At 38.2% G+C, this 27765-nt stretch overlaps 1 protein-coding gene across 7 annotated transcripts; it reads right to left on the bottom strand.

Annotated features, from left to right (window-relative positions):
* Positions 1-496: 496 nt before the first annotated feature.
* Positions 497-27364, bottom strand: MDM2 (MDM2 proto-oncogene). Of its 7 annotated transcripts, none has more exons than XM_047866230.1 (12): positions 26945-27339; positions 26356-26427; positions 26123-26207; positions 22933-23007; positions 21221-21354; positions 18056-18105; positions 14554-14621; positions 14329-14425; positions 9579-9739; positions 5041-5196; positions 4010-4087; positions 497-1583 (listed from the first exon to the last, which is right to left on the bottom strand). In XM_047866230.1, exons 3-12 carry the CDS (start codon positions 26201-26203, stop codon positions 1008-1010), a joined length of 1476 nt encoding a protein of 491 aa, XP_047722186.1. In that variant the 5' UTR covers positions 26204-26207; positions 26356-26427; positions 26945-27339; the 3' UTR covers positions 497-1007. The 7 variants fall into 7 exon arrangements, with proteins under 7 accessions (XP_047722186.1, XP_047722188.1, XP_047722187.1 ...); XM_047866232.1 differs by having other exon boundaries at positions 26955-27339; XM_047866231.1 differs by lacking the exon at positions 26356-26427.
* Positions 27365-27765: the final 401 nt, after the last annotated feature.

Genomic DNA, 27765 nt, shown 5'->3' with positions numbered 1-27765 from the left:
CACTCACAATCAAGAAAAGGATCTTGGCCTCATGGAATTTAGTTTCAGAGATGATGCAGAGACATGACAGGTAATTACAAGGAGCTTTCATGCTGACAGGTAGCAAGGTGGTTACCCAACTCCCTTCCCAGCCCCAGCTATACCCTTCCAGAACATTCACCATCACTTGTTGAGAAACCATTTAAGCCAACCTGCCATGTGATAACACAAGTGAACAGGAGGGAGAAAACGGCATGTCCTGGCCCTACTAAACCATGTAACCTCATTCTCTGAAGCTGGGTCTTATTCGTTGCCTTGGATGTTCCCAACTACATTAAGCTGTCCATTAATATGTGTACTGACACAACGGCAGTGATGGCCATTCCAAAAATAGAAGCACATTCAGACTTGTACCTTTGATTACCCAAATAGAGGATATTCAAGTATAATTTCTATTTTAACAAAGCTCATTACAGAAAAATTGTAAGATCCAATAATCACACTCTTGAAACAATGCTTAATCAAACATTTAGTATTTTTATTTGTAAATCAATAAATAATTTATGTATACTAAACCTAAAAATTTAGACAATTTAATGGATAGGCATGGCAAATGAAACCATCTGCAGATCTGAATGTTTTCTAAGTAGCATAATCACTGCATTCCATACCCTGAATGTACATAACTTACATTTAATGTACTTATATTTTTTTAAATCAGATACGTCTCTAAATTTTAACAAAGTGGGGATCATTTAAAATATGAGTAGCGGGGTTAAGGATGACCTACATATCGAACTCGAATTACATTAAAACCCAAACAGAGAATATAAACAGAAGTGAAATTTTTCTAAAAGGAAGTATTTACTATTCCCATTCCCAAAGTAAATTATACTAGAAAAGAAATAAATCTACATGTACGGAGATACTTTCTCACTTTGATATGTGTAAAAAAAAATTTCATGTTGTCTAAATTTTTAGGGTTATATAGTTAGAAATATAGAATTCTACTTTTATAGACATGTCCACTAGGGGAAATAAGTTAGCACAATCATTTGAATTGGTTGTCTACATACTGGACAGGGCTTATTCCTCTTCTTTAGCTTTTTTGCACAAGTAAAGCATGCCATAAGATGTCCTGTTTTGCCATGAACAATGCAACCATTTTTAGGTCGACCCTGGCAAATCACACAAGGTTCAATGGCATTATGGGGAAAACTAGATTCCACGATTTCTTCTTTGTCTTGTGTTTCTTCCCTCTCAAACTCTTTGACATCTTCTTGGCTGCTATGAATGATGCTGTTAGAAGTTGATGGCTGAGAATAGTCCTCACTTTCTTGGGATTGGGAGGCCTGTGTGATTTTATCATCATTTTCCTCAGCACATGATTCCCTGGAATCATTCACTGTAGTTTTTTTACAATCAGGGACATCAAAGCCCTCTTCTACTTGTGTTGAGTTTTCCACTTTGGCTTTCTCAGGCATTTTCCCTTTATCTTTCCCTTTATCTTCAGGAAGCCAATTCTCACGAAGAGCCCAACATCTGTTGCAATGAGGTGGAAGAGGAGGATTCATTTCATTGCACGAAGTACACTTCCAATAGTCCTTCAATGAAAAAAGAGTTCGTTTCTGTAACCCTTTAACAACTACTCATAGCCAACTCTAGCAACTTCAGTATGTCTGAAATAAAATCTATCAGAGTTCAATTTTCAGCATTTTATGTTTTATATAAAACATTCAACATGTAACAATCTTTCCTCAAGCATGAGATTATAACAACACACATAAAGTATCTATTTTTTTCAGGCAAACTATGCTGAAGAATCGTAGAACAAAAAATGTATTCACCATGATCTTAACCACGTACCAATAAAGTTATCTGGGGACATAGATACAGCTGGTTCATCTAGTTGAAGCAAGTGTGATGTAGTCTTTTACTCTGAAATGAGGCCTGTACCCACTTCACTCTCTTAAAGGCTCAACCCTAGGCCCAATGTCTACCAATCAATCTAGACGAAACCACTGCCTAATGAGCCACTGACTAAGACTGCCTTGGAAGTGCTCTAAAACCTGGGCTCAAGGGAGTTTCCCTCATTTCATCCACAAAGGAAATGCTAAAACATTCTCGGCAATCACGGCCACCTAAAATCTGTCATCCTTGTCACTATCCAAAATGTATGCCCCTTATTTAACTATGCTTTTCTGTGTTCTCACCTCTGTAACTGCTTATTGCTTCTCCCATATCTCAACTTATTTCCCAACCTTTCCACCATCATGCAATTTGGAAAACAAACCCCCTTTAAATCTCCCAGGCTCTTTTAACGAACATATTCTTATTCCACTATCTTAACTGAAGCATGTTTCTTGCCTGAGGACAACATACCTGTAAAACTTGCCATGAATAATATAACCATTTTTTAAAAACTGTCTATTTATTGGGGGGGGGGGGGGGGGGAGGGAGGGCTCCGTGCTGTCAGTGCAGAGCCCTCAGAGCTGACACAGGGCTCAAACTCACAAACTGTGAGATCATGACCTGGGCTGAAATCAAGAGATGCTTAACTGACTGAGCCACCCAGGTGCCCCAATATAACCATTTTTAGGTTGCCTCACAAATGCCTAAGACATCAGCAGTAGGGATGGAGACTGTTCACTATTGTACATTAGTTCGAGTTCTCAATGTACGTTGCTACCCAACTGATAAAACCAAAGACAAAAGTTTTATAACATGTGGGAGAAAGTGCTTCAAAGACCCCAATAAACTGCAGGATCTATGTCTGGCATAAAGTAAGTCAACTAGTTACTTGAATTATTTTCTATTACAGCAAAAAAAAAAATTTTTTTTTTGAATTTCACAATTTCACCTTTTCTGCATTTAGGTAAGTTTCCAACTCAGCCAAGAAAAATGAGATTTCCTATTCAAATACAACTAAAGGCATTAAGAACAAAATTAGGGGCACCTGGGTGGCTCAGTGGGTTGGGCGTCTGTCCCACTTTGGCTCAGGTCATGATTTCAGTTTGTGAGTTCGAGCGCCGTGTCAGGCTCTGTGCTGACAGCTCGGAGCCTGGAGCCTGGAGCCTGCTTCGGATTGTGTCCCCTTCTCTCTTTGCCCCTGCCCCACTTGCACTCACTCTCTCTCAAAAATAAACATTAAAAAAAAATTTTTTTTAAAAAGAACAAAGTTACAGGCACTGGGGTGACTCAGTCGGTTAAGTACCCAACTCTTGATTTCAGATCAGGTCAATTCAAGCTCACAGTGCATAAGTTTGAGCCCCGTGTCAGGCCCTGGACTGGCAGTGCGGAGCCTGCGTGGGATTCTCTGTCTCCCTCTCTCTGCCTCTCCTCTGCTCATGTTCTCTCTCAAAATAAACATTAAAAATAAATAAATAAATAAATAAAGCAGTGCGTCTAAGTGGTTCAGTCGGTTAAGCAGCTGACTCTTGATTTCAGCTCAGGTCATGATCTCACAGTTCATGGGACTGAGCCCCGCATCTGCTCCACACTAATAGTGCAGAGACTGCTTGAGATTCTCTCTCCTCTCCTCCCCTTATTGCTTTCTCTCTAAACAAACAAACATTAAAAAAAAAACCAAAGCTTTAATATACAGTAAAAAACCCAACTTCCAATACCCCAGGAACCCTATGAAGCATGAAATGTGAACGTCCTGAATTCTTAAATGGCAAACCTTACCTACCACATTCTCTGGTACAAATCAACATGATGGGAAAAATGTTTGTAACTATTACAGCTGGGTGATAAATACACTAGAAATACATTATACCACTCTCTATGCTGTACATGCTTGAAATTTTCAATAAAAAATTCTTTAAAAGTTCATATCCTAGCACCAAAAAACCCCTAAAAAATGTAGTAACAGATTCCAACACAACAAGTAAAAGAAAAAAATGCTTTAAAACTTTTTAAAAAGGATTTTAGCTTTATAGAAATTACCTCATGTCAGAAAGTAGACTAGGCATTTTTTCTATGTTAACCTCAATGTTTTGATTCCTTAAAAAAACAGATGTATACTTACAGCTAAGGAAATTTCAGGATCTTCTTCAAATGAATCTGTATCACTCTCCCCTGCCTGATACACAGTTACTCGATATACCTAATAAAATAAATCCATCAACATTAATTTATCACCTTTTTTCCTTAACGAGGAAGGCTTCTTAGTGGTAAGTCCTAACAAATAGCATGTACTACTATAGATGAGAACCTCTGAGACAGAGGTTGAATGAAATAGAGGGGGAAAAATGAAGGACCATGAAATCCTCACCCACTATGGTAAAAAGGCAACAGGATGATTAAAATGAATAAGGCAAAAAATTCAGTATAAGCATTTTTATTTTATAAATATGGGGATATTAAATAACTGTGAAACAGCCAGAAATGTTGAAGGTGGTCACCTCCAGTGACTTTAACTGTGTGCATACTTTACTTTTATAAAAATGAGGGGCGTCTGGGTGGCTCAGTCGGTTAAGCGTCTGACTTTGGCTCAGATCATGATCTCACAGTTCGTGAGTTCAAGCCCCACACTGGGCTCTGTGCTGACAGCTCAGAGCCTGGAGCCTGCTTTGGTTTCTGTGTCTCACTCTCTCTCTCTGCCCGCCCCCCCCCCCCACCTGCATTCTGTCTCTCTCTCAAAAAATAAACATTAAAAAAATTCTTTTTCAAGTAAATTAATATTAAAAAGAGGGCAATTTTAAAATTTAACTTTATTAAGTAAACTCTACCCCAAAACACGGGGCTTGAAATCATGACCCAGAGATCAAGAGTTGCATGCTCCACCCACTGAGCCAGCCAGGTATCCCAAAGAGGGGATTTTTTTTTTTTTTTTAAATAAGACTTTTATAAGAACATTCATTAAGAACTGTTGACTTTTTGACATTTATAGTTACAAGAGTATAAATCAAAGAACTACAAAAGCCTGAAGTCCACAAAATATTCCAGTTTGAACAAGAGTCAAAGATTAAGTGAAATCAGAATACATTATAATTTCAAATAGCATCAATGAATACAGAAAATATTTAAGAAATTCAGACTATAGAGAAATAAAACTACCTCATCATCTTCATCTGAGAGTTCTTGTCCTTCTTCACTAAGGCTATAATCTTCTGAATCGAGAGACTCAACTTCAAATTCTACACTGAATTGATCTGAAACTGAATCCTGATCCAACCAATCACCTGAATGTTCACTTACACCAGCATCGAGATCCTAAAATAGGGGGGAAAAAAAAGTTACTTGAAGTACATTACCTGTTGGCCTCTGTAACAGCTTCCTAGCTCATCCCTATAGTCCTATTTCCATCTTAGATCCACCCTACACAATGATACTAGATTAAGATTCTGGGTTATTAATATATTATGTTCCCAGTTCAAAACCCCATCACATAAAGGAAAAAAGCCAAATCCCCTTGGCATTCAAGGCACACAGAGTAGGGCCATATTAACACTTTCATCTTCCAACTAGACACTGCTCCCCCCACCCTCAATATGAACAATCAGCCAGATCTACCCTTTTTTCTAAACCAAACTTGACAGTTCACCTTACACACTTTACCTCTCTCGCTGGAATAACCTTAACAGTTTTTAAGTCCTACTCATCCTTTTTTGATAAGGCTTCTGTCAATACCACAAGAAGAAAAGTACTTCCACTTTTAATTACCTTTCCTACTTACATATTGAATACTATATACTTTTACACATAAGATTATACAAAACATAGTTTTCTATACACGTTTCTTATCTGAGTTATACATACTTTAAGAGTTAAAAACATGTCTTACTCTCTTTAGATCTTCAGATTGGTAGAACACTAGTAGCTACAACCCACATGACAATTATGAGATTTTATAATTTTCTTGAGATTTATTTTTTAATGAACTTTGATAATAATTTCTTTGGAAGAGCTTTCAGACATAATTTTTTAAATTTATTTTTTAAATTCTGTATCAGCTCATGTGGTTTCTCATTTTATAGTATAAGAACCCTAATAAGACCATTAGTCCCATATTTACTGTCAGTGCTAAGAATAGGAACATATACAAAACAGAAGGCTAGACAGAAAAAAATACATTGGTCTAAGAATCAGGATACAAACATTCTTTTCTTCTAAGGTTTATTTATTTTTGAGAGAGAAAGAGAGTGAGCGAGCAGAAGAGGGGCAGAGGGCAAGACAAAGAATCCCAAGCAGGCTGCACACTGTCAGTGCAGAGCCTGAGGCGGGGATCAAACTCACAAATAGTGAGATCAAGACCTCAGTGAAAACCAAGAGTTGGGCCCTTTACCAACCGAGCCACCCAGGCACCCCAGGATACATTCTTCTTCTAGATTTGCCACTAAACAGCTATTTAACCTTGGACATATTTAAAGCCATAAAGGCCGCAGCCACTTCATCTATGAGAGTTTGGATTAAATAATCTCTAATACTTCTATCATTTGTAAAAAAACAAAGTATATTATTTTATAAACACTGAGGTCAAAAGACTTTTTCACAGTGATGTTAGGGTAGTAGTAAAAGCAAAATTGACAAGTTGCAGTTAATGATTCTTAACAAGGGTTCTATTAACATTCAGGTTAAAATTACATATGAAGCTAGAATATGATCTCTAATAAGGTAACCTAATAAACTGTATACTTCAATTAACTAGCATTTTAGTGCACTAAGTCTAAAATTTTTTTTTAAATGTTTATTTTTGAGAGAGAGACAAAGCACAAGTTGGGGAGGGGCAGAGAGAGAGGAAGACCCAGAATCTGAAGCAGGCTCCAGGATCTGAGCTGTCAGCACAGAGCCCGATGCGGGACTCAAACTCACAAACTGTGAGATCATGACCTAAGCTAAAGTCGGACGCTTAACTGACTGAGCCACCCGGGTGCCCCTATTGCACTAAGTTTAGAATATGGGGATATATCACAAAAAAGATGAAAGTCTCAGCAGGTATCTTCTCTTGTATGGGTTGACAAAGTATGGCCCACTACCCATCTATTTTTACACATAAAGTTTTATTGAACACAGCCATGGCCATTGGTTTTCCTGAGACAATTTCTCAGTTTCCAAACAATTATTAGCTATGGAATCTTAAACAAGTTATTTGAAACCTTCAAGCTTATCTTTCCCATCTATAAATGGAATGTGAGGCTGCTGAGCTGGTACCACGTAAACTGTCTAGTACAGAGCCTAGAATATAGCCTTAGTTCCTCAATTTATTAAGCCCAAAAGAAAAAAAGATGGAAGTCAGACGCACTTTCCTTTAACTGCCTTCACAGGCGGGTGAATAATGACACCAAATGAGGACTATACCATTCTCATATCAGGTAAGCTAAAAACAAGGAAAAACCCTGCCCCTACCAAAAGCTTTCACAAGTAGGAACTCAGCCTGCAAAACAGTAGATTTTTAATAGAATTTTTAGAAGAGAATATAGGATAGGAATAACAAAAAGAAAAAAGAAAATATCCTCTGTTGCTTTAATAACAAGGCCGTGTCCCAGGGTAGAAAGAAAAAACAAGGACTTTAAAAATCATTTAACTAGAATTCTGAAACAACTGTAACAAAGTCTGCAAGTTTAATGGGTCATAGTTCTACTTAAATCATTTGTAAGGAATAAAATTATCCAAACATGAAGTCTGTGTACATGTTAAGCTTTCTTTAATTGGATTCAATTTTCAGATCACATATGTTTGCTCTCAAGAACCTGTATTTTTTTTCTACAACATTTGTTAAATGTCTTAATTACTTCATTGTTGATGATGTGTCTCCCCATGAGGGCAGGGACCATATCTATATCTACCTTGACAACCACTCCAGTGCCAAACAGAACCTGGTATAGAAAACGTTTACGTACCTACTGAATGAAGAACTTGCTCTCTATGCCATCTAGTGGCCTACAGAAGTAACAGCTCTATTAAATACTAAGTCTAGAGGGTACATCTGTATCCATAAAATCAGTGCTTTGGAAGGGAAAAAAAGTAAAGATAACGTAAGAAATAACAACAATAGGGACGCCTGGGTGGCTCAGTTGGTTAAGTGTCTGACCTCGGCTCAGGTCATGATCTCACTCTTTGTGGGTTTGAGCCCCGCGTCGGGCTCTGTGCTGACAGCTCAGAGCCTGGAGCCTGCTTCAGATTCTATGTCTCCCTCACTCTCTGCCCCTCCCCTGTTCACACTCAGTCTGTCTCTCTCAAAAATAAACAAACATGAAAAAAAAAAAAAGGGGGCGCCTGGGTGGCTCAGTCGGTTGAGCACCCGACTTCGGCTCAGGTCATGATCTCACAGTTCGTGAGTTCGAGCCCTACGTCGGGCTCTGTGCTGACAGCTCAAAGCCTGGAGCCTAGTTCCGATTCTGCATCTCCCTCTCTCTCTGCCCCTCCCCTGCTCATGCTCTCTCTGTTTCAAAAATAAATAAAACATTAAAAAAAAATGTATATATTTTTTTTTTTAATTTTTTTTTTTTTTTCAACTTTTATTTATTTTTGGGACAGAGAGAGAGAGAGAGAGAGAGACCATGAATGGGGGAGGGGCAGAGAGAGAGGGAGACACAGAATCGGAAGCAGCCTCCAGGCTCCGAGCCATCAGCCCAGAGCCTGACGCGGGGCTCGAACTCACGGAGCGCGAGATCGTGACCTGGCTGAAGTCGGACGCTTAACCGACTGCGCCACCCAGGCGCCCCAAAAAATGTATATATTTTTTTAACCGAACTTCTTTCAGTGACCTCTCTTAAGAATTTTACTAATTCTGGGGCACCTGGGTGGCTCAGTCGGTTGAGCATCTGACTTCAGCTCAGGTCATGATCTCACAGCTTGTGAGTTCGAGCCCCACATCGGGCTCTATGCTGACAGCTCAGAGCCTGGAGCCTGCTTCAGCTTCTGTGTCTCCCTCTCTCTTTGCCCCTAACCCACTCGCATTCTGTCTCTGTCTTTCTCAAAAATAAATAAACATTTAAAAAAAATTTTTTTTTAAAAAAGAATCTTTCTAAAAAAAAATTTTTTTACTAATTCTTTGGATTTTTGTATCAATAATCAAAATTACTAAATCTCTCCCGCCATCCATGTAACAACATGCCTGTATTTCACAGCCTTACTAAACACCTCTTTCCTGATATCTAGGCCTATGTACGGCTAAGTGTGTAGCTTAGACTATGCTGGCTTGTTTGCTGATAGCTATAATAAAGAAGATATTGTTACTCTAAATGTTCAAAACAAATTTGCCTTAGATTCTAAGATACTTAACTTTTTTTCTTCCCTTATTTTTTTAAAAATAAAACTAAAAATCCTCAGACCATTCCAATTTCTGTGAATGTACTACTGGTGCACAGCCCACAAAGATTCTCCACTATGGAGGACGACATTAACAACTATTAATACTGGTGCTAATTTTATCATCACACCCACAACTGCACGATCTCCCACCTTCCTCCCAAACCTGGGGTTGGGGACAGAGAAGATTTACACGGTAATTTTATTTGACAGAAAAATTTACCACTGTGTATATAACAGCAATTGCATATATAGGCATTCCATCCAAATGTTTATTAGGACTGACAGAACTAGACTTTAAAAATAAGAGTCTTGTTTTATTTTATTTAAAATGAAAAGATTACCGGATTTGACGGAGTCCCCGTTGATTCGCTGCTACTGCTTCTTTCACAACATATCTCCCTTATTACACACAGAGCAAGGCTTTCATCAAAGGAAAGAGAAATACTATCAGACTTGTGGCGCTTTCTCTGCCGTTCACCAGGTAATTCATCTGAATGTTCTTCTGCATATATAAGGAAAAAAAGTCAATTAAAACCCTATGTTGTGATTTATTTAGCAAACGAGCTGCCTCGAGTACCTATTTGTACTGAAATTTAATCTCAATGAAATTAAACAGAGAAAATAGTCAATTATTACCATTTCAAAACTTAATGCTTTTATTGGATCTGTCCAACTGAGAGCTACAGCAGAACACTGTATTTATTTTTTCTAAGTAAGCCCTACATCAAACATGGGGCTTAAACTCACAACCCCAAATTCAAGACTCACATGGTCTACTGGCTGAGCCAGCCAGGCACCCCCAAAAGGCTGTATTTTTAAAAAGTTTTTCAAGCTTCTGAAACGCCTGGCTCAGTCAGTATATGGCTCTTGATCCCGGGGTCGCTGAGTCTGCACCCCACGTTGTGTGTAGACATTACTTACACACATACAAGCTTTTCTTTTCAGAGGTGCTTGGGTGGCTCAGTCGGTTAAGCATCCAACTCTTGATTTTGGCTCAGGTCCTGATCTCTCCGTCATGAGATCAAGCCCCAATTCCAGCTCTGTGCTGACAGTGTGGAGCCTGCTTAAGATTCTCTCTCTGCTTCTCTCTCTGGCCCTCCCCTGCTCATGCTCTCTCAAAATAAATAAAGGAGTAAAAGCTTTTCAAGCTTCTTTCAAAACTTTGTCTCCATTAAGTCACAACTAATTTAATCCATCTAGAGCTTTCATTGACCAATCTAAAATTCTTCTGTCAAAAATCACACTTTAGAATATATCATTTTGTTTCTAAAAAGAACAAAAAATGTTTAATTTACTTAGAAGGTATTCTTAACATTTCAATTTCCTCAGTTCTATTTTTAATAGTAATCAAAATTTTATCTTAAATAATGAATTACTTCTCACTTTAAGTCAGAATGTTGCCAAATCTGTCAGGTACTTGAATGAGTCTTACCATGTATTAGATTTAAAAATAAATTCCAAGTGAATTAAAGAGCCAAACACAAAGAACAAAACCACCCAAATACTTCTAAGAGAATATTCTTGTAATACTGGGGTAAGGAAGTGTGACATAACACTGCAAAGCCCTCAAGAAAAAATTTATCAAGGGTGCCTGGGTGGCTCAGTCAGTTAAGTGTCCGACTTCAGCTCAGGTCATGATCTCACACAGGGCTCCATGCTGACAGCTCAGAACCTGAAGCCTGCTTCGGATTCTGTATATCCCTCTCTCTCTGCCCCTCCCCCACTTGTGCTTTGTCTCTCTCAAAAATAAACATTAAAAAAATTTAAAAATTTATCAAAATTAGACTATGTTAAATAAATTAAGGTTTACATGGCAGAATGAACAAAAATGAAAAAGCAAATGTCAGCCTAGAATATCTGCAACATACATAAAATGGTTACTACTTACTATATACAAACACCTGCCACCAATCAAGTAAAAATAACAAAAACAAACAAAAAAACCCTTGATTTAAAAAAAGTCAGAGAGAGGCTCCTGAGTGGCTCAGTCTATTAAGCAGTCTTTTGGTTTCAGCTCAGGTCATGATCTCATGGTATCCTTCGTGGGTTTGAGAGCCCTACACTGGGCTCTCTCCCCCACTGGTCCCACCCCACTCCAGCTCCCTCCCTCTCTTTCTAAATAAACAAACTTAAAAAAAAAAAAAGTCAAAGATATGAAAGGCAATTCACAGAATACAAGTGACTAATAAGCATATAAAAAAATCCCCTGCCTCCTGATCAAGGACATGTAAATTAAAACAAGATACCATTTTTTTTACCCCCAAGAATGACAAAAATTAAAATGAGAGTCTCGAGATTTGAGAGAAAGTACATTTTTATACATTGTTGGTAGAAATGTAAAATAATATAACATTTGGTGGGCAATCTCTATCCTAGAAACATCTGCATAATTACTTAAGGATGTATGTGGCAAGGATGTTCGATGCAGCCTTTTACATAAGTACCAAATAGGGTTATAGGATTAAACAAACCATAATCCATATGCCTGAAACAGGTACAACTTGCATAACCTTGTGCTCACTCCATTTCCTTCTCTTGACCTTCCTAGTCAAAGTCAACTTTTTCCTCTGAATTCCCCACTCTTATACCCTATACTTTAAGTAATTCTGTGTTGATCTCTCCAAAACTAAATCACAAGTTCTCGATGTAAGTTCTTAATCATGTTTGTATTCCTTATAAAAGGTGATCTTGGTTGAATAATGTGGGCTAGAAGCCTAAAACCACACCAACTGATTCTTATTGTTTACCTCCATTAAAAATATCATTTGGGATTTTCTTCTATTAAAGTATCATATTACTCATTATAGAAATCATTAAAAAAACCAGAAAATTTAAAAAATGTAAAGCATCTGTAGCGCTACCCTTGAGAGAGAACTACTATTAACATTTTAGTGTAATAATTTTCCAGTTTTTATTTCCTTTTATTTATTTTTTTAAGTGCTTATTTATTTTTGAGAAACAATATGAGCAGGAGAGGGACAGAGAGAGAGGGGACAGAGGATCCAAAGCAGGCTCTGCACGGACAGCAGAGAGCCCAATGCGGGGCTCAAACTCATGAACCGTGAGATCATGACCTAAGCCGAAGGCAGATGCTTAACCAACAAAGCCACCCAAACACCCATTTATTTCCTTTTAAAATAAATTTGAATCATACTATATGTACAATTTGGGAGTGGTTTGCTCTTAAATTTTCTGTTATTTTTAATGGCTGCAGAATATGGTGTCCATGACATAGATTTATATACTGTTCATATAACTAAACTATTCAGTCCACAAAGCTGAGCAACTGCTTACTGTCTGGCACTGTGCTAGGCAGTGGGTTTACAAAAGTGAAGTCAGTTACCATCCCTGCCACCAGAGAAAGTTTAATTTCAAACACCCAGGCAACCGAAACATAATTATCTACCAGCTACGAGTGCTATGAGGAAACAAGTAGGGGGCTAAGGAAAAGAACAATCTGCCTTTGTGACTGGTTAGAGACAGGCTCTCTGAGGTCACATTTCAGCAAAAACAGAAAAATGAGGAGCTGGTCTTGTAAGGCTGAGGTAGAAAAACTCCTGGCAGGGAAAAACAAAAACAAAAAATGTGTGTGCCAACAACCTTAAAGTAGCAAAGAGGTGAGTTGAAGAACTAAATAATCAGTACAATGGAAATAATAGAGGTAGGAGGAAAAGGCCAAAAACCAGGTTAAAGGCAGATCATGGCCTTATTAGGCCAAGGTAAAAAGCGTGGGTTTTATTTTAAATAACCAAAGTGGGTAAGTGGGGAAGTGATGCAATCCAATTTACCTTTTACCACCTCCTTTAGTACTGTGTGAAGGAACACAATTGTAAAACAAAATCAGAAAGTTGTTGCTGTGGTCCGGAGACCAGAGGGCAATGGCCTGAACTAGAGTGACGACGTTTTCTACCATATGTCTTTAATTATAAATAATGCTGTAATTAGTATCTCTAAATACATGTAATCTTTGAATTTCTGATTATATCACTAGGATAGATCTCTAGAAGCAGAGTTACTGGGATAATGGTAAGAACTCCAAGCCTTTTTATATCCATAAAGGTTTAAGTTATTGTTAAACTATTGGTACACCAATAGTGTATCAGTGCCAATACACATGTTAACAAGGATGAGTAAAAAAATCTCTAATTTGGTAGCCTAGAAAAGAAGCCTTTTGCATTTGTTATTGTCTATAAAGCTAAATCACAAAAACCCACCCCCTCCCTATTTATTAGTCATTTGTATTTACTATGAAAAATTGGGTGTTTTGTTCCTTTTCGTTATGTGGATTTTTAATTTTTTTTTTAATCAATTTTGGAGAACTTTTTATGTAATAAGGGTATTGACACCATCAGGTTTAAAGTGAATAGCCTTCAAATATAATTTTTTCATATATCTTTTAAACTCATTTGGAATTCACTTTGGCATAAGGTATAGACAGAATTTGTCTTTTCTTCCCCAAATAACTAACCACTTGCTCCAGTCCCATGCAGTGAACAAAACACCCTCTGCCCTTACCACCCTCTGCTCTCCTGTGCGTAACCTAGTCTGGGTTTATCTACTCTATCTCACTGATCTGCTGAACTCTTCTTTCATCTGAATCATAGTTTTAGTTATTGACTTTTGATCAGACAACAGCCTCCTCCTCCTCCTCCACTATCTTTTCTTTGTAAAAATGTCCTCAGCTATTTTTTTTTTTATCTCATCTTCATTTCAAAGATGTTATTTACTTTGTTTTTAAACTCACTGGTATGTTTCATCGCTTATTAGAAACAACAAATATTTTAACTGCTAAGGTAACTAAGAATAATGACTAAAATACAGTTTAGATGCTTGTCCTCTATTACCTTGAATAATAGGTGCCTAACTATAAACTCCATTGGGCCCAGAAAACTGTGCTGTAGTCAAACAGAAAAATATTGCTAAGAGAGCAATTTTTAAACAAATCATATAAAAATAAGAATGAAAGAAACCCAGAAATCAATTCATCTAAGGCAAAAAAAAGCGCAAAATTTCATTAAGCCTAAATGCATTAATTTCATTAGAGAATAAACAGTGAAAAGCTGTCTGAAAGTGCCAATTAATCATATGTACCTGTCTCACTAATTGTTCTCCTTCTAGATGAGGTAGATGGTCTAGAAACCAAATCTGAAGATGAAGGTTTCTCTTCCTGCAACTCTTGCACAGGGTCCTAAGCATGCAAGGTGGGGGAGAAAAACAAAAACTTAACTTGTAACACCAGGGAGCTGAAAATTATTTGTTTAAAATAACCTAACTTTCAAGAAACATCACACTAGAATGCATTCATTTCAAGATTACCTTTTGATCACTCCCACCTTCAAGGTGACACCTATTTTCACTCACAGATGTGCCTGAATCTGATGGTTCTGATGGGGGAAAAAAAAAACAACAACAACAACAAAGAATCACAAACTAGAAAAGAAACTAGTCTGTCAGTCCAGGAAAAACTCCTTACACAATTTAACCTTTCAACAAACATTAAATGTGTGTCTCCCAGGGGCCAACCCCATGCTAGATATTGTAGAAATAAGTAATAAGATTCAATTTTAATACAGAGAATACATTAAGAGTAATGAAAGTGTAGTGAAAAAGACAGAGCAAGGATTTTTTGGTAGGGACACAGCAAGGTCTGAGGAACAAGGAGTCAGGAAAGGTTCCATAAAATATAAAGAAGTAGGACTAAGAAAAGCTATTCCAGGCTGAGGAACACCCTGTGAAAAAAAAAATCCAGAAATGAATTACCAACGCTTGTTGCAGGGAACTACAGGTAGTTAATTATTACTAGAATATAAGCAGGATCATAAAGGATCCTGTGTGTCTTGCAAAACAGAACAAGGACATCAACAAACAGCACTCATGCCTTCAATCCTACATCACTGCATGCTTCCCAGATGACACTTCAGAACCTTCCCTAGCACTGTTGCAGCCATTCAGCATAAAAAGGAACACGCAAGAAGGGGGAAGGGGTGGGGGGGGAGGGAGGGGGGGAGGGGGAGGGGGGGGAGAGGGGGAGGGAGAGGGAGAGAGAGAGAGACAGAGAGACAGAGAGAGAGACGGAGAGAGAGAGATTATCTTAAGCCAGCTCCACGCTCAGCACAGATCCCATGACCCTGCAATCATGACCTGAGCCAAAATCAAAAGTCAGACGCTCAACCTACTGAGCCACCCCGGCACTCCTAAAAAGGTTTAATCCAATAGATAAAACTGTATGTCTTTTTATCCAGAGAACAATAAGGAACCCATAAATGATCATTTTAAGCGGAGAGGGACAAATTACTTCAGCAAAATAGAAGAAAAAGAGAGCAGAGGCAGGGAAGCCAACATTAGAAAGTAACTGCAATAATACAAATGCAGAAGTATTAAAGCCTAAACTAAGGCATGGAAGAAAGATCAATTCCAGAGAAGTTAAAACCATTCACCAAGAGAGAAACTTCAGAAGACAAAGAGATTGGGATGGGAAGATAATGAACTAAAGTGGATGAAACTCATTCAGGTAGGTAGGTTTAGTTTTTAGTTGGATGTATAGACTTGGAGCTCAGAAGTCAGCATTTCAGATATGGAATATATACAGGTGCCAAAGATCATAATCAAATACCCTCCAAAACATTTTCATCTTAATACGAATGTCAGGCCCAAGCGTTAACACTTTGAAATTATGCACATTATCGCAAGTTTATTGCTTCTTTATATCATGGGTTATGTATTTTAAGTTGTACATATAGACAGGTTATATTATGTTTAATAAAGGAGATGTTACAAAATAGATGTAATAAAAAGGAAGTACTAGGTGTGACAGGTTGAGAACACAGTTACAAGAGCTCTGAAGTTAATTCTACTAACTGAAACCTGAAACAAACACAGAAATAACAAATGGAAATAACCTAAGTAATCTATAGGTTACCATCTCATTAATATAATTTTCTTGGTAATCTACCAAGGTGTCTTTACACGAACCAATGAATACATCAAGGTATAATATTTTAAAAACTTAAAATACTACTATAATACTATTTTTTTGGCCTTCATTTAATTTCATAAAGAGCTCTGTAAAACAATAAAGCATCTTGTTACCAGCCTAACAGTCACCTCTACTCTAGGATAAGACAGTAATGCCCTTTTCTGGGTCTTAAATCCTAACTATGGAACAGTATTCAACTCAACACATTTATTAAACACCTTATTACTAAAACACTGTATTGATGCAAAATGCAAACCTGAGTAGGATACAAGAAATATAATCAAGTGAAACAAAACAATGTAACAATAAGGTCCAAATACAGAATAGTGGAAGCACAAGAGTGGCCAGTTTGTTGCATAAACAAGCTTTTGAAAACAATTAATTGTAGTTCAAGAACGGGCTTTAAGAAGTCAGGGGTGTGTTGGGAGCCAGCTCCTACTGGCAAAGAACTGTGCATCTTCTACCAATTCCATGTACGCAGCTTGAAAATGGCCATGGTGGGAGTTATTTACATGATAGAAATCAGCAAACACCACAAATCAGGGCTTTTCCTGAAGAGTGACTGGGTTGTTAAACATTTACTAGCATACCACCATATATATTTATGTGTATCTCTCTGAAATACAAACCTAGTGCTTTCATCAGATTCTCAGTTAAGAACTGCAAGCCTAAAGATAGGCAAAGAAGATGCCGCTTACCTGAACAAACTGATAAAGTTTTGTCTATTAAATAAATAAAAAATAAAAAATGGGCCCCATCTATTTGAATGGTCCTACTTAAGTATCTGTATTATTTCCCAAAACCTTTTAATATGTTTTAATGACATCTCTTGTAAGCACGGCCTTCTGAAATTATCTACCTTTCAGAAACAAGTGTTGGCAAGGATGTAGAGAAAAAGGAACCCATGTGCATGGTTGGTGGGAATGCAAACTGGTTCAACTACTGTGAAAAACAGTACAGAGGTTTCTCAAAAAATTAAAAACAGGACTACCATATGACCCAATAATTCCACTTCTGAGTGTTTACCCAAAGAATACAAAAACACCAATTCAAAAAAGATAAATGCACCCCTATGTTCATTGCAGCATTATTTACAACAGCCAAATTATTTTATGGAAGCAGCCCCAGTGTCCATAGATAGATGAATAAAGATACAGTATGTGTGTGTGTGTATTCTATGCATACATACACACACACTATGGAGTATTACTCAGCCATAAAAAAAGAATGAAATTTTCCCAATTACACTATGGATATATATAGAGAGTGTAATGTTAAGTGAAAACAGAGAAAGACAAATACCATATGATTTCACTCACACGTGGAATTTAAGAAAGAAAGAAAAACAAAGAAAAAGGAGGCAAACCAAAAAACAGACTTTTAACTCTGAAGAACAAACAATGGCTATGGGGCGGGGCAGAGGAGGAATATGGGTGAAATTAAGTGATGGGAATTAAGGAGTGCAATTGTGATGAGCACTGAGTGATATATGGAATTGCTGAATCACTGTATTGTACCTTGGAAACTAATATAACACTGCATGTTAACTAAACTAGAATTAAAATAAAAATATAAATTAAAAAAAATAAGTGTTTAATAAATGTTTGTGAGATGCCAAAAAACCCAGAAATTTTCTTTCAGAACAAATATTAATACTGATATCCCAAGGCTTAAGTTAATGGAATAAGATATTTAACTTTACATATCACAAAGTTGCATTAGAATCTCAGTATTATTTTACTTCATGTAGTTCATTTCTTCCCCTTAAATGACTTCCACATACATAAAACGTCTTTAAAATATTTTCATGGTGTTTGTTTATGTTATTCAAAATTAACTTACCATGCTGATTGACTACTACCAAGTTTCTGTAGATCATTGTATATATTTTCCTTGTAGGGAGGAAAAAAAAGAGACATACGTTTTAAAATAAAAATATATTAAACTAGACTTAACCAGACTTATAAATACGCATTAATATGAACTACATTGTGCCCAAACTAAATTTTAAGTTACTGCATTCAGGGGTACTTGAGTGGCTCAGTCAGTTAAGTGTCCGAATCTTGATTTTGGCTCAGGTCATGATCTCACTGTTTGTGGATTCAAGCCCCACATTGGGCTCTGTGCTAACAGCATGGAGCCTGCTTGAGGTTCTCTCTCTCTCCCACTCTCTCTCCCCTCCCCTGCTCATGCTCACTCATGCTCTCTCTCAAAATAAATAAACTTTAAATAAATTACTGCAAACTGTACCACTGGTAAGCTTCTAGGCCCTAAAAAGCACCATGATAATTAGCTGTATGATTACCTACTGTTACTCTTATTTAATCACAAAGGTCCCTCTAGCTGAAAGACTTCATATCTCCATTTCCTGAAATATGCCTTGTTTGGACCTCACCAAAAGACCCCAGAGAATGGGTGTGAATGCAGAAAGCAGTTTAATATATTTGTTTTCAAACAGAGAAGAAAAATTTCTAGCTCTGTACTTAAAGCTTAGAAGTAAACTGCCTAAAAAGGTAGTGGGTTGTGCAAAACCTGCATCCTACATAGGAACTTGATTATAATTTTGACTTCTCGCAACTCATGGACCAACCACCTAATGAATTTTCTTTCTTAATCTTAAAATTTATTTAAAGTTTCCTCCATTCATTTAGTAAATACAGACTGAAAACAAGGAACAAAATGGAAACAAATCTCTGCCCTCATAGAACTTATACCCCAACAGGAAGACAATTCAGTTATTCCAGCCTTCACTGATGTTATGGTACAGTTTTTTTTTTTTAAACTAACAACTTTAGAGAATGTTATTGGTTACGTATCATTTCTAATTCCTATCATTAAGGGAAAGTGCCAATCCCAATTATTTCTTTTCACTCTTGGAACTAATGACACAGTTCTGTAAACTCATAAAAACCGGTATTCCTGTTCATACCCTTTTTCCAAGTTAGTAATCTCCCCAGTGTTTAATCTCTCAACATATTAAAATTCAAGTCAAAGATACTTTTTAAACTATGCTTTCAATGTGAGAAACTATACAACTGTACCTCAAAACATTATCAGAAGATTCAACACTCAAACAGTGCAAAATCACCAACATAGTTATAAAATAAAGCTTATATCCCAAGGCCAAATGTAAAATAACAACATAAATAAATATTAGACAGGGACACCAGGGTGGCTCAGCTGGTTAAGCATCCGACTTCAGCTCAGGTCATAATCTCACAGTTCCTGAGTTCAAGCCCCATATTGGGCTCTTTGCTCTCAGTGCAGAGCCTGCTTTGGATCCTCTGTTTCCCTCTCTCTGCCTCTCCCCCACTCTCTCCCTCTCAAAAAATAAATAAATAAATAAACATTAAAAAAATAAACATTAGACAAATGTGACTTAATGGAAGGATGTTTATATAATGTTGAATTAAGAAGCATGACAAAATTAAATATAGTATGTTCACAACTGGGTTAAAACACATCTGCACATAACAGAAAAACAGGTAAAAATACCATTCAATGACAAACTATAGTCTTTTTTTTTCCTATTTTTAGTTTTGTCTTTTCCTATTGTCCAATAACGAATACATACTATGCTTACATAATGAAACTGTTTTAAAGTTATAAATACTCCATTTAATTACCATCTTTTTAGCTATAATATTATTGAACACTAAACACCAGTAGAACCTAGTTAATTGTTTCAGGTGAAAAGTATTCATCCCATTAAGAAAAACATACAAGCTAAGGCTCTACACAGACTGTGCTAAACCACATGGGAAAAGGAATTCCAAATATAAGGAAAGGATGACTGAAGAAACAGTCTTCACTGGGAATGCAAGCTGGTGCAGCCACTCTGGAAAACAGTATGGAGGTTCCTCAAAAAATTAAAAATAGAACTACCCTACGACACAGCAGTTGCACTACTAGGTGTTTATCCAAGGGATACAGGTGTGCTGTTTCAAAGGGACACATGCACTCCAATGTTTATAGCAGCACTATCAACAATAGCCAAATATGGAAAGAGCCCAAATGTCCATTGATGGATGAATGGATAAAGAAGATGTGGTGTATATATATACAATGGAGTATTACTCGGCAATCAAAAAGAATGAAATCTTGCCATTTGCAACTATATGCTAAGTGAAATTAGCATATAGTGAGGTATATGCTGGAGGGTATTATGCTAAGTGAAATTAGAGAAAGACAAATATCGTATGACTTCACTCATATGAGGACTTTGAGGCAAAACAGACGAACATAAGGGAAGGGAAACAAAAATAATATAAAAACAGGGAGGGGGACAAAACATAAGAGACTCATAAATATGGAGAACAGAGGGTTGCTGGAGGGGGTGTGGGAGGGGGGATGGGATAACTGAGTAAGGGGCACTAAGGAATCTACTCCTGAAATCATTGTTGCACTATATGCTAACTTGAATGTAAATTTTTAAAAAATAAAATTAAAAGAAAGAAAGAAAAAAAACAGTCTTCAGTAGCCAGTAATTCTAGAAAGGTTATCTGTGTTAAACTTGGCTGATGAAGTGCTATGATATATGACAAAATAATCTCCAAAGTAACGAATGCTTAAATTTAAGCCTTTACCACAGGGTAAAGATGGTCTTTGAAAGTAACTGCAGTATTTTTTAATTTACAGTAACCATGACTAACATTTAAGTGTGTTCTATGTGTCAAACACTGCTTTTTACACATTGTCTTCATAAACTCCACATTAAGTATTTATATTATCCCTACTTTACAAATAGGGTAATCTAAGGTTTTGAGCAAGTAAATCAATTTACCAAGTCACACAGCTAGTAAATAGCTGAGCTAGGTCTCAAAGCCAGGTTTGTAAGATTCCAGAATGTAGGTTCTCAAGCAATATGCTATCTTACCAAGAAATTAAATTTCCACATCTTTTATATATACAGCAACAAGTTTTCTCTGACAAAAGGGAGTGAAGGTGGAGGCGAAGTGAAACATTTGTCCAGTTGGCTTTTTACAATTGACTAAACTGAAGAATTACCTGTGTTCTTTCACAGAGAAGCTTGGCACTCCAAACAAATCCCCTAGGAGATCATTGGAACAATACACAATATGCTGTTGCTTCTCATCATATAATCGTTTAGTCATTATATACTGGCCAAGGTAAAATATAACCTGAAATAGAAATATGATTTCTGAGCATTAAAGAAAAGTAAATGTTAGTTTCAAAAACATTCAATACCTCATTCATCTAAAGATGGTTAAACAACCAGCAACCATACCCACAACCATCTAGAATAACCTCTCTAGAGAGAGAGGGAGACAGAATCTGAGGCAGGCTCCAGGCTCTGAGCTGTCAGCACAGAGCCCGATGCAGGGCTCAAACCCATGAACCATGAGATCATGACCTGAGCCAAAGTCGGACTTAACCAACTGAGCCACCCAAGCGCCCCTCCCCTTATTTCTATCTACTACTAAATGCATACCTTTTGTTTAACTAATTACATGATGATAATGAGGTCAAACCCAAGTTAACAGCCCTAAAAATATCCTTAACCTCGACACTTCCCTACTGTCTGTAGACTTAACTGGCTAAGCAGGCCTCACTGAAAGGAATATTCCCTGGTAACTATGGACTGAAGAGACTGTTGATAGACCATGGGCAAGGAAGAAGAGAACCTACACTCCTACCAAACATCCCATTAGGAAGTTTATAAAAAGTGTGGCTGAAAAGGAAAATGATCTGGAGTCTCTTCTTGACCCACTATCCCAATGTAGATAAGGTACTTCAGTGTTTTAAGCAATCTGGGACCCATAAACTAAGTGAGAGAGATGGGGAAAAGGCACATTTCACTCACAGTGAAATTTTGCCTAAGATGACCCAATCTCTCACTGAAAATCATGCTTCTGTGCACAAATTTCAAGCTAGAGAACAATACATTGAAATGTATCCATTAAATAGAACATATACGTTCATGAATCAGCTCACCTCTATCCCAGAAAGATCAGTATACTGTACTCATGTATCTCTAGTGCAGAAGTTCTTAACCTGGGATCCATGGATGCCCAAGAAGTCCTTGGATAGAATTCAGGGGGTCCATTAATTTGGATGGAAAAAGAATTTGTGTATTTTCACTAACTTTTCACTGAAATTTAGCTTTCCTTCAATTATGAATATAGGCAACAAACCACAAAGTATTAGTAATACCTGTGATTTTTGCCACCAATAAAAACCACAAGTGTTTTCATATCATACTATGCTTGGTGTAAACATCTCAAAATATTAACTATACTCCTCAAAATATTAACTATACTCCTTGAAATTACACTTATTAGGTCTACTACTAAATCTTATTTAATGTGTTAATAAAAAAGCACACACACACAAAAGCACATATATCAAGCTTGTTTACTATTTGGATAACTATGTTACATAATTTGTTTCTTTTGTAATCCTATACATTTTGGTTCATGCATTTGGAAACAGAATTCTGAGAAGACTTCCAGTTTGCCAAGTGGGTCCACAGCACAAAAATGCTAAGAACCCCTACAGAGTCTCCCTTTGTCTCAGAGGTGCTAGCTGAGAAGTGATATTCAAGTATAATTAGAATTTTCAGCTTCAAAGTATAGTCCAACTGACAATGCTTAATACTGCTGCTTCCTAAAAAATCCTTCTATATGGCCAATTTCTTCCCATGGCTACATGTAACTAATAAGACATTAGTTATCTTGTTCACGCTTAATTTAGCTTACCTCTTTCATAGTATAAGTGTCTTTTTGTGCGCCAACAGACTTTAACAACTTCAAGAGCAATGGCTTTGGTCTAACCTATGAAAAACAAAAACCTGCTATTATACTTCCAAAATTATTCCAGAACTGTTAAGTCCCACAGTAAGCATGTCCATGAAGAATTTCAATAAACATAGCAGACATTACATTTAACAATCTCACAAGGTTAGAACTCAAAAAATAAGTCAAATGTTTTCACTAAATGCAATAAACTATAGAAACTGAATACCGCAGACTGTCAAGGCAGTGTGGAAAAAATACTGAGACTTAATTACTATGCAAATAGTCACATAATCCTCAAGTTGCAATCAGAAATAGTGTCCACGCCAAGGCAGTGAAAATCATTCTTTTTCCTCCAGCTATTTCTATTATCTGCTTACTACCTTACAAACTTAAGCATAAATGGAATACTCCAATGAGATTACCATAAACTACATTGCAAAATCCAAGAGAGAAGAGTAAGTCTTTAGGGTAGGTCCTTTTCCCAATCTCTTCTTTCCACATATTAGGCTCCTGAAGGCTGGACGACTTAAATAACTAACCCAAATGACAAGGATAATTAAGAGCAGATCTGAGACTGCAACTCACAACCCTCATCTACAAAGCAGCATTTTCTTCCTACTATATCATGCTGCCTCTTAATTGGTCTACATTTCAAATACCTACTTGACAAACATCTATTGAGCTTGTACCACGCACCAGACAGTGCTAGGTATTGGGGGGGAGGGGAAATAAATAAAATACGAGCTGTATTCAAGGAGCCACCAACTAAATCAGGGGTCAATTTTTTTCTATAAAGAGCCAGAATGTAAATATTTGAAGCTTTTCCTGCCACGTGGTCTGACTCAGAAGTATAGAACATATGTAAACCAATAGCCATGGCTGCATTTCAGTAAAACTTTCTTCACAAAAACAGGCAGGAGACCAAATTCAGTCCACAGGTTATAGCTTGCCTGACCCTGATTTCGAAGTTTTGCAAGTGGTATTGAGAAAATAACTGGCAAGGAGACAGAGATATAATATACTCTTTCTCCCTAACTGTTGCTATACCAAAATCTTCAAAACTCAACTATCTTTATAACTTGCTCCCTCCACAAAGACTAGTGTCTCTGCACCTCTCTTCAATATATTCCCATCCTTTGTCTAACTTGGAAATCTAACAGCATCCCAGTATGCAATATAACTCTCAAAAGTAAATTTAAGAAAATTGCCTACTTCCAGCTAATCGATTAAATAACCAAAAAACTTAAAATACACTTAAGTGTAGTATTGAATCATTAGCTGTTCTGATCACACACTTGTGTGTGGGGGGGGGGGGGGGGGGTTACATATACACTTTACTTCCAGGGTACTTAAAGAATGACCTCTCTGAAAAGACAAAAAATTATTTTTTTCCTCCTCAAATTTTATATATGCTATGTTAACTTCAAACTACATAAAACAACTCAAAGTAAAAATCTGCAATGGAGAGCCATTAGTTTTTTATTAAGACCTGAAAGACATGCAATAAGAAAACTGTAAGAAGCATTCTTAATCTTACACTTAATAACAAAGAGATAAATAAATGCCAAATGAAAAGATCTAGATGTGAAAATTAAAATATTACAAGAAAATACAGGGCTATATCTGCATAATCTTGGGATGGGAGAATTCTTCCAAAGCATGATATGAAATTCAAAAACCAACAAGTATGACTTCATAAAAACATTCTCAAAAACAACATAAAGTTAAACATTTGTAAATGATAAAAGTCAAATATATTTGAAACACAGAGAACTACAAATTATTACAAAAAACACAATAAAACAAAAAGAAAAGTGAACAGATGAGACCAAGTAAATTCCAGAAGAAACGATTTAACGAATGACAAGACGCCCAATCTCAACAGACATTAAGGAAATACAAATTTAAACGATGATACGGTACCTTTTACCACAAAAGTAGCAAAATAATAAAAACTGATAATATTCAGTGTTGGCAGAGGTGAAAACTGTTACAATCTTGTGGTAATCAAGATGTGAATAGCAATCAAATACATGTATAGTTTAGGACCCAGGAGTTCTACTTCTACAAAATCCTACAGGAGGAGACATGTACAAAGCAGCACTATTTTTTTTATAAAAATTTTTTATTAATGTTTATTTATGATAGACAGAGCATGGGTGGGGGAGGGAGAGGCAGACACAGCATCTGAAACAGGCTCCAGGCTCTGAGTTGTCAGCACAGAGCCAGTCACAGGGCTCGAACTCATGAACCACGAGATCATGACCTGAGCTGAAGATGGACGAACTGAGCCACTCAGGCACCCCAAAGGAGCACTGTTCGTAATACTCAAAAATAAAACTCAATTTTCTAAAAAACTATAAAAAAAAAAAAAAACCCTATCAGTAGAGGCATAAATTTTTTAAATACTACTACCCTAATGCTTTGAACGCTATGGAGGCATTAAACAGAATTCTGTAGATTTACTGACATGGATGGAATTTGCACCACACCTCTAGTTTAATCCTGTTTTAACAGAACAATAACACATCATATATGGGTATACACATAGGAAAAATCTAAAAGGAGACATGGTTGAAAGAGAAGACTAGAGGGGTGCCTGAGTGGCTCAGTCAGTTAAGCGTCTGACTCTTGATTTCGGCATAGGTCATGATCTCATGGTTCATGGGACAGAGCCCCACATCAGGCTCTGTGCTGACAGCTCGAAGCCTGCTTGGGATCCTCTCTCAAAATGAATAAACTTAAAAAAAAAAAAAGAGAGAGAGAGAGAGAGAGAGATGATCAGAATTTTCAGTTTTCTGTAATGCCTAAAATCTTTCTAAGCATGAATTAGTTTTGTGACTTTTAGAAACCATTTAGGAAGTTCAATAAGTCAAAATAGAAAAAAAAAATCGGTCACATAATAAACATAACTTCAGCATCCATGCTTAAGAATATAATGGAACTCAATTTTACATCCAGTGTAGGAAAGTACAAAGAAAATGATACAGGTTCTTACAGTCAGCTTTTAGAGTTATGCCTGAGTGGCAGAATTCAAGCTATGTTCATACAATTTCATTTAAAGAGCCATGCCATAAATGTGGTCTATGGAATTTAGTTGATCACCTCATAAATTATTCTTAAAAGTTACACTTGAGACAAAAATACCAACCAGGGTCTCTTGTTCCGAAGCTGGCATCTGTGAGGTGCTTACAGCACCATCGGTAGACACAGACATGTTGGTATTGCACATTTGCCTATGAGTAGGAAGAAAACACACATGATAAAAACTTGAAATAATGAAACAAAGGTGAAAAAAAAACCAACAAAGTCATATGGGAAGAAGATAAACACTGCCCTTAAATATTGTAGTAAAACTAAAGCCAGTAACAAGCGGGTCCTTACCTGGATCAATGTAGAATAAGTGCTCTACGTCGGTGACCACAGGTATCTACCTCTAATCGCCAGTGAATACAGCTGGGAAAAAGCATAGTTTAAATAGCCCCAGCTGGAGACAAGTCAGGGCTTAGCTCCTTCTGCTGCGTACTAGGAACGTGTCCGAACTTGACCAGCCCAAAGGGAAAAGCTGAGTCAACTTAGCCACAGAACCAGCCCAAACTCGCCCAGACAAGGCGCCGGCTTCACGCAGGCTACGGAACAGGCACCTGTCATCATTGGGACCCCAAGCCGAGAGGCCGCCGACGGCCCCGCAACGCACCCCCCGCCCACGTGACCTTTACCCTGACCACCCGCGGAGCCCCCCGCCTCCTGCCCGCGGGCTGGCGCGCCCGAAACCCCGCCCTCCCCCCCCCCCCCGGGCGGCCACAACCTCACCTCCTTCCAACAAAAACCTCCACAAACCCACGTGCCCCGCGCCCCCCACCACCAAATACACAAAGCCCGCAGGCGGGGAAGAGGCTACAAACGACAGCGAGCTGGGAAACCCAAGTCACAGAACAAACCCAGAACCGCCCATGCGCTTCCCGGCCGGTACCTGCTCTCACCAAGCGGAGTTGTCCGCGCCTGGAGTAGGAAGAACGGGGACCCTCGAGGCTCCCCAGTTCCCTTCACTGGGCGGGCAGAAGCCCGACGCCGTGGGCCTCGGCGACCATTCCACTCACGGGGCCCAGGCCACTGGGGCGCTCGAACGCACTGGGTCCGGAGAAGAGAGAGGCTCCTGGCGGCGAAGCCGGCAGGACCTCGGTCAGAGGGGTTAGGGCTGCCCCTCAGACTCGGGCTCTTACTCCATTTTCTTTCCAGCCACACAGGGCCGCACAGGCCCCAGAAGGACCCGAGCCGGCCGAGGCGCGCCCGATGCGCGCCCCCTGCTGCCCCAGAGGAGCGCGCCGGAAGCCGCGACTCATCAGGGCGCTTGCGCGCGCGCGCGCGCCCAGGCCCCACCACGTCCGCCAATTGGGGGAGGGGGCTGGGCCGGCCGCCTCCGTGAAGGGGGCGGTCCGGGAGCGCGGCGCGCGCAGCCCCTGCCACTGGCCGCCACCAGGCGGGAGGAGAGGCCGTGCCGGCGCGCGCGTTCGGCGGGTGTCGACCGCCGGGGTGGGGCTCGGCTCAGCCCGCGGTGCTTCGTTTGGCGCGCGACCCTTGGGACTTCTTTAACCGTTGTGCTATTTCTGTATTTCATGTGTTTACAACTTTCGGCCGCGATGGAAACTGAAGGCACCAGGCGTATCTGAGTGCAGCTACCAAAAAAGAAACCAAAATTAACAGCTGTGCGATAGATGAAGCCCACACCGCCAGCCACTGGAGTTATATACAAACGAGTTATTTCAAGACTTTTTTTTTAAGTACAATTAAAAA

The sequence above is a fragment of the Prionailurus viverrinus genome, chromosome B4, assembly GCF_022837055.1.
Source record: "Prionailurus viverrinus isolate Anna chromosome B4, UM_Priviv_1.0, whole genome shotgun sequence".
Taxonomy (NCBI): domain Eukaryota; kingdom Metazoa; phylum Chordata; class Mammalia; order Carnivora; family Felidae; genus Prionailurus; species Prionailurus viverrinus.
This window is presented reverse-complemented; position numbering and strand designations above follow the sequence as displayed.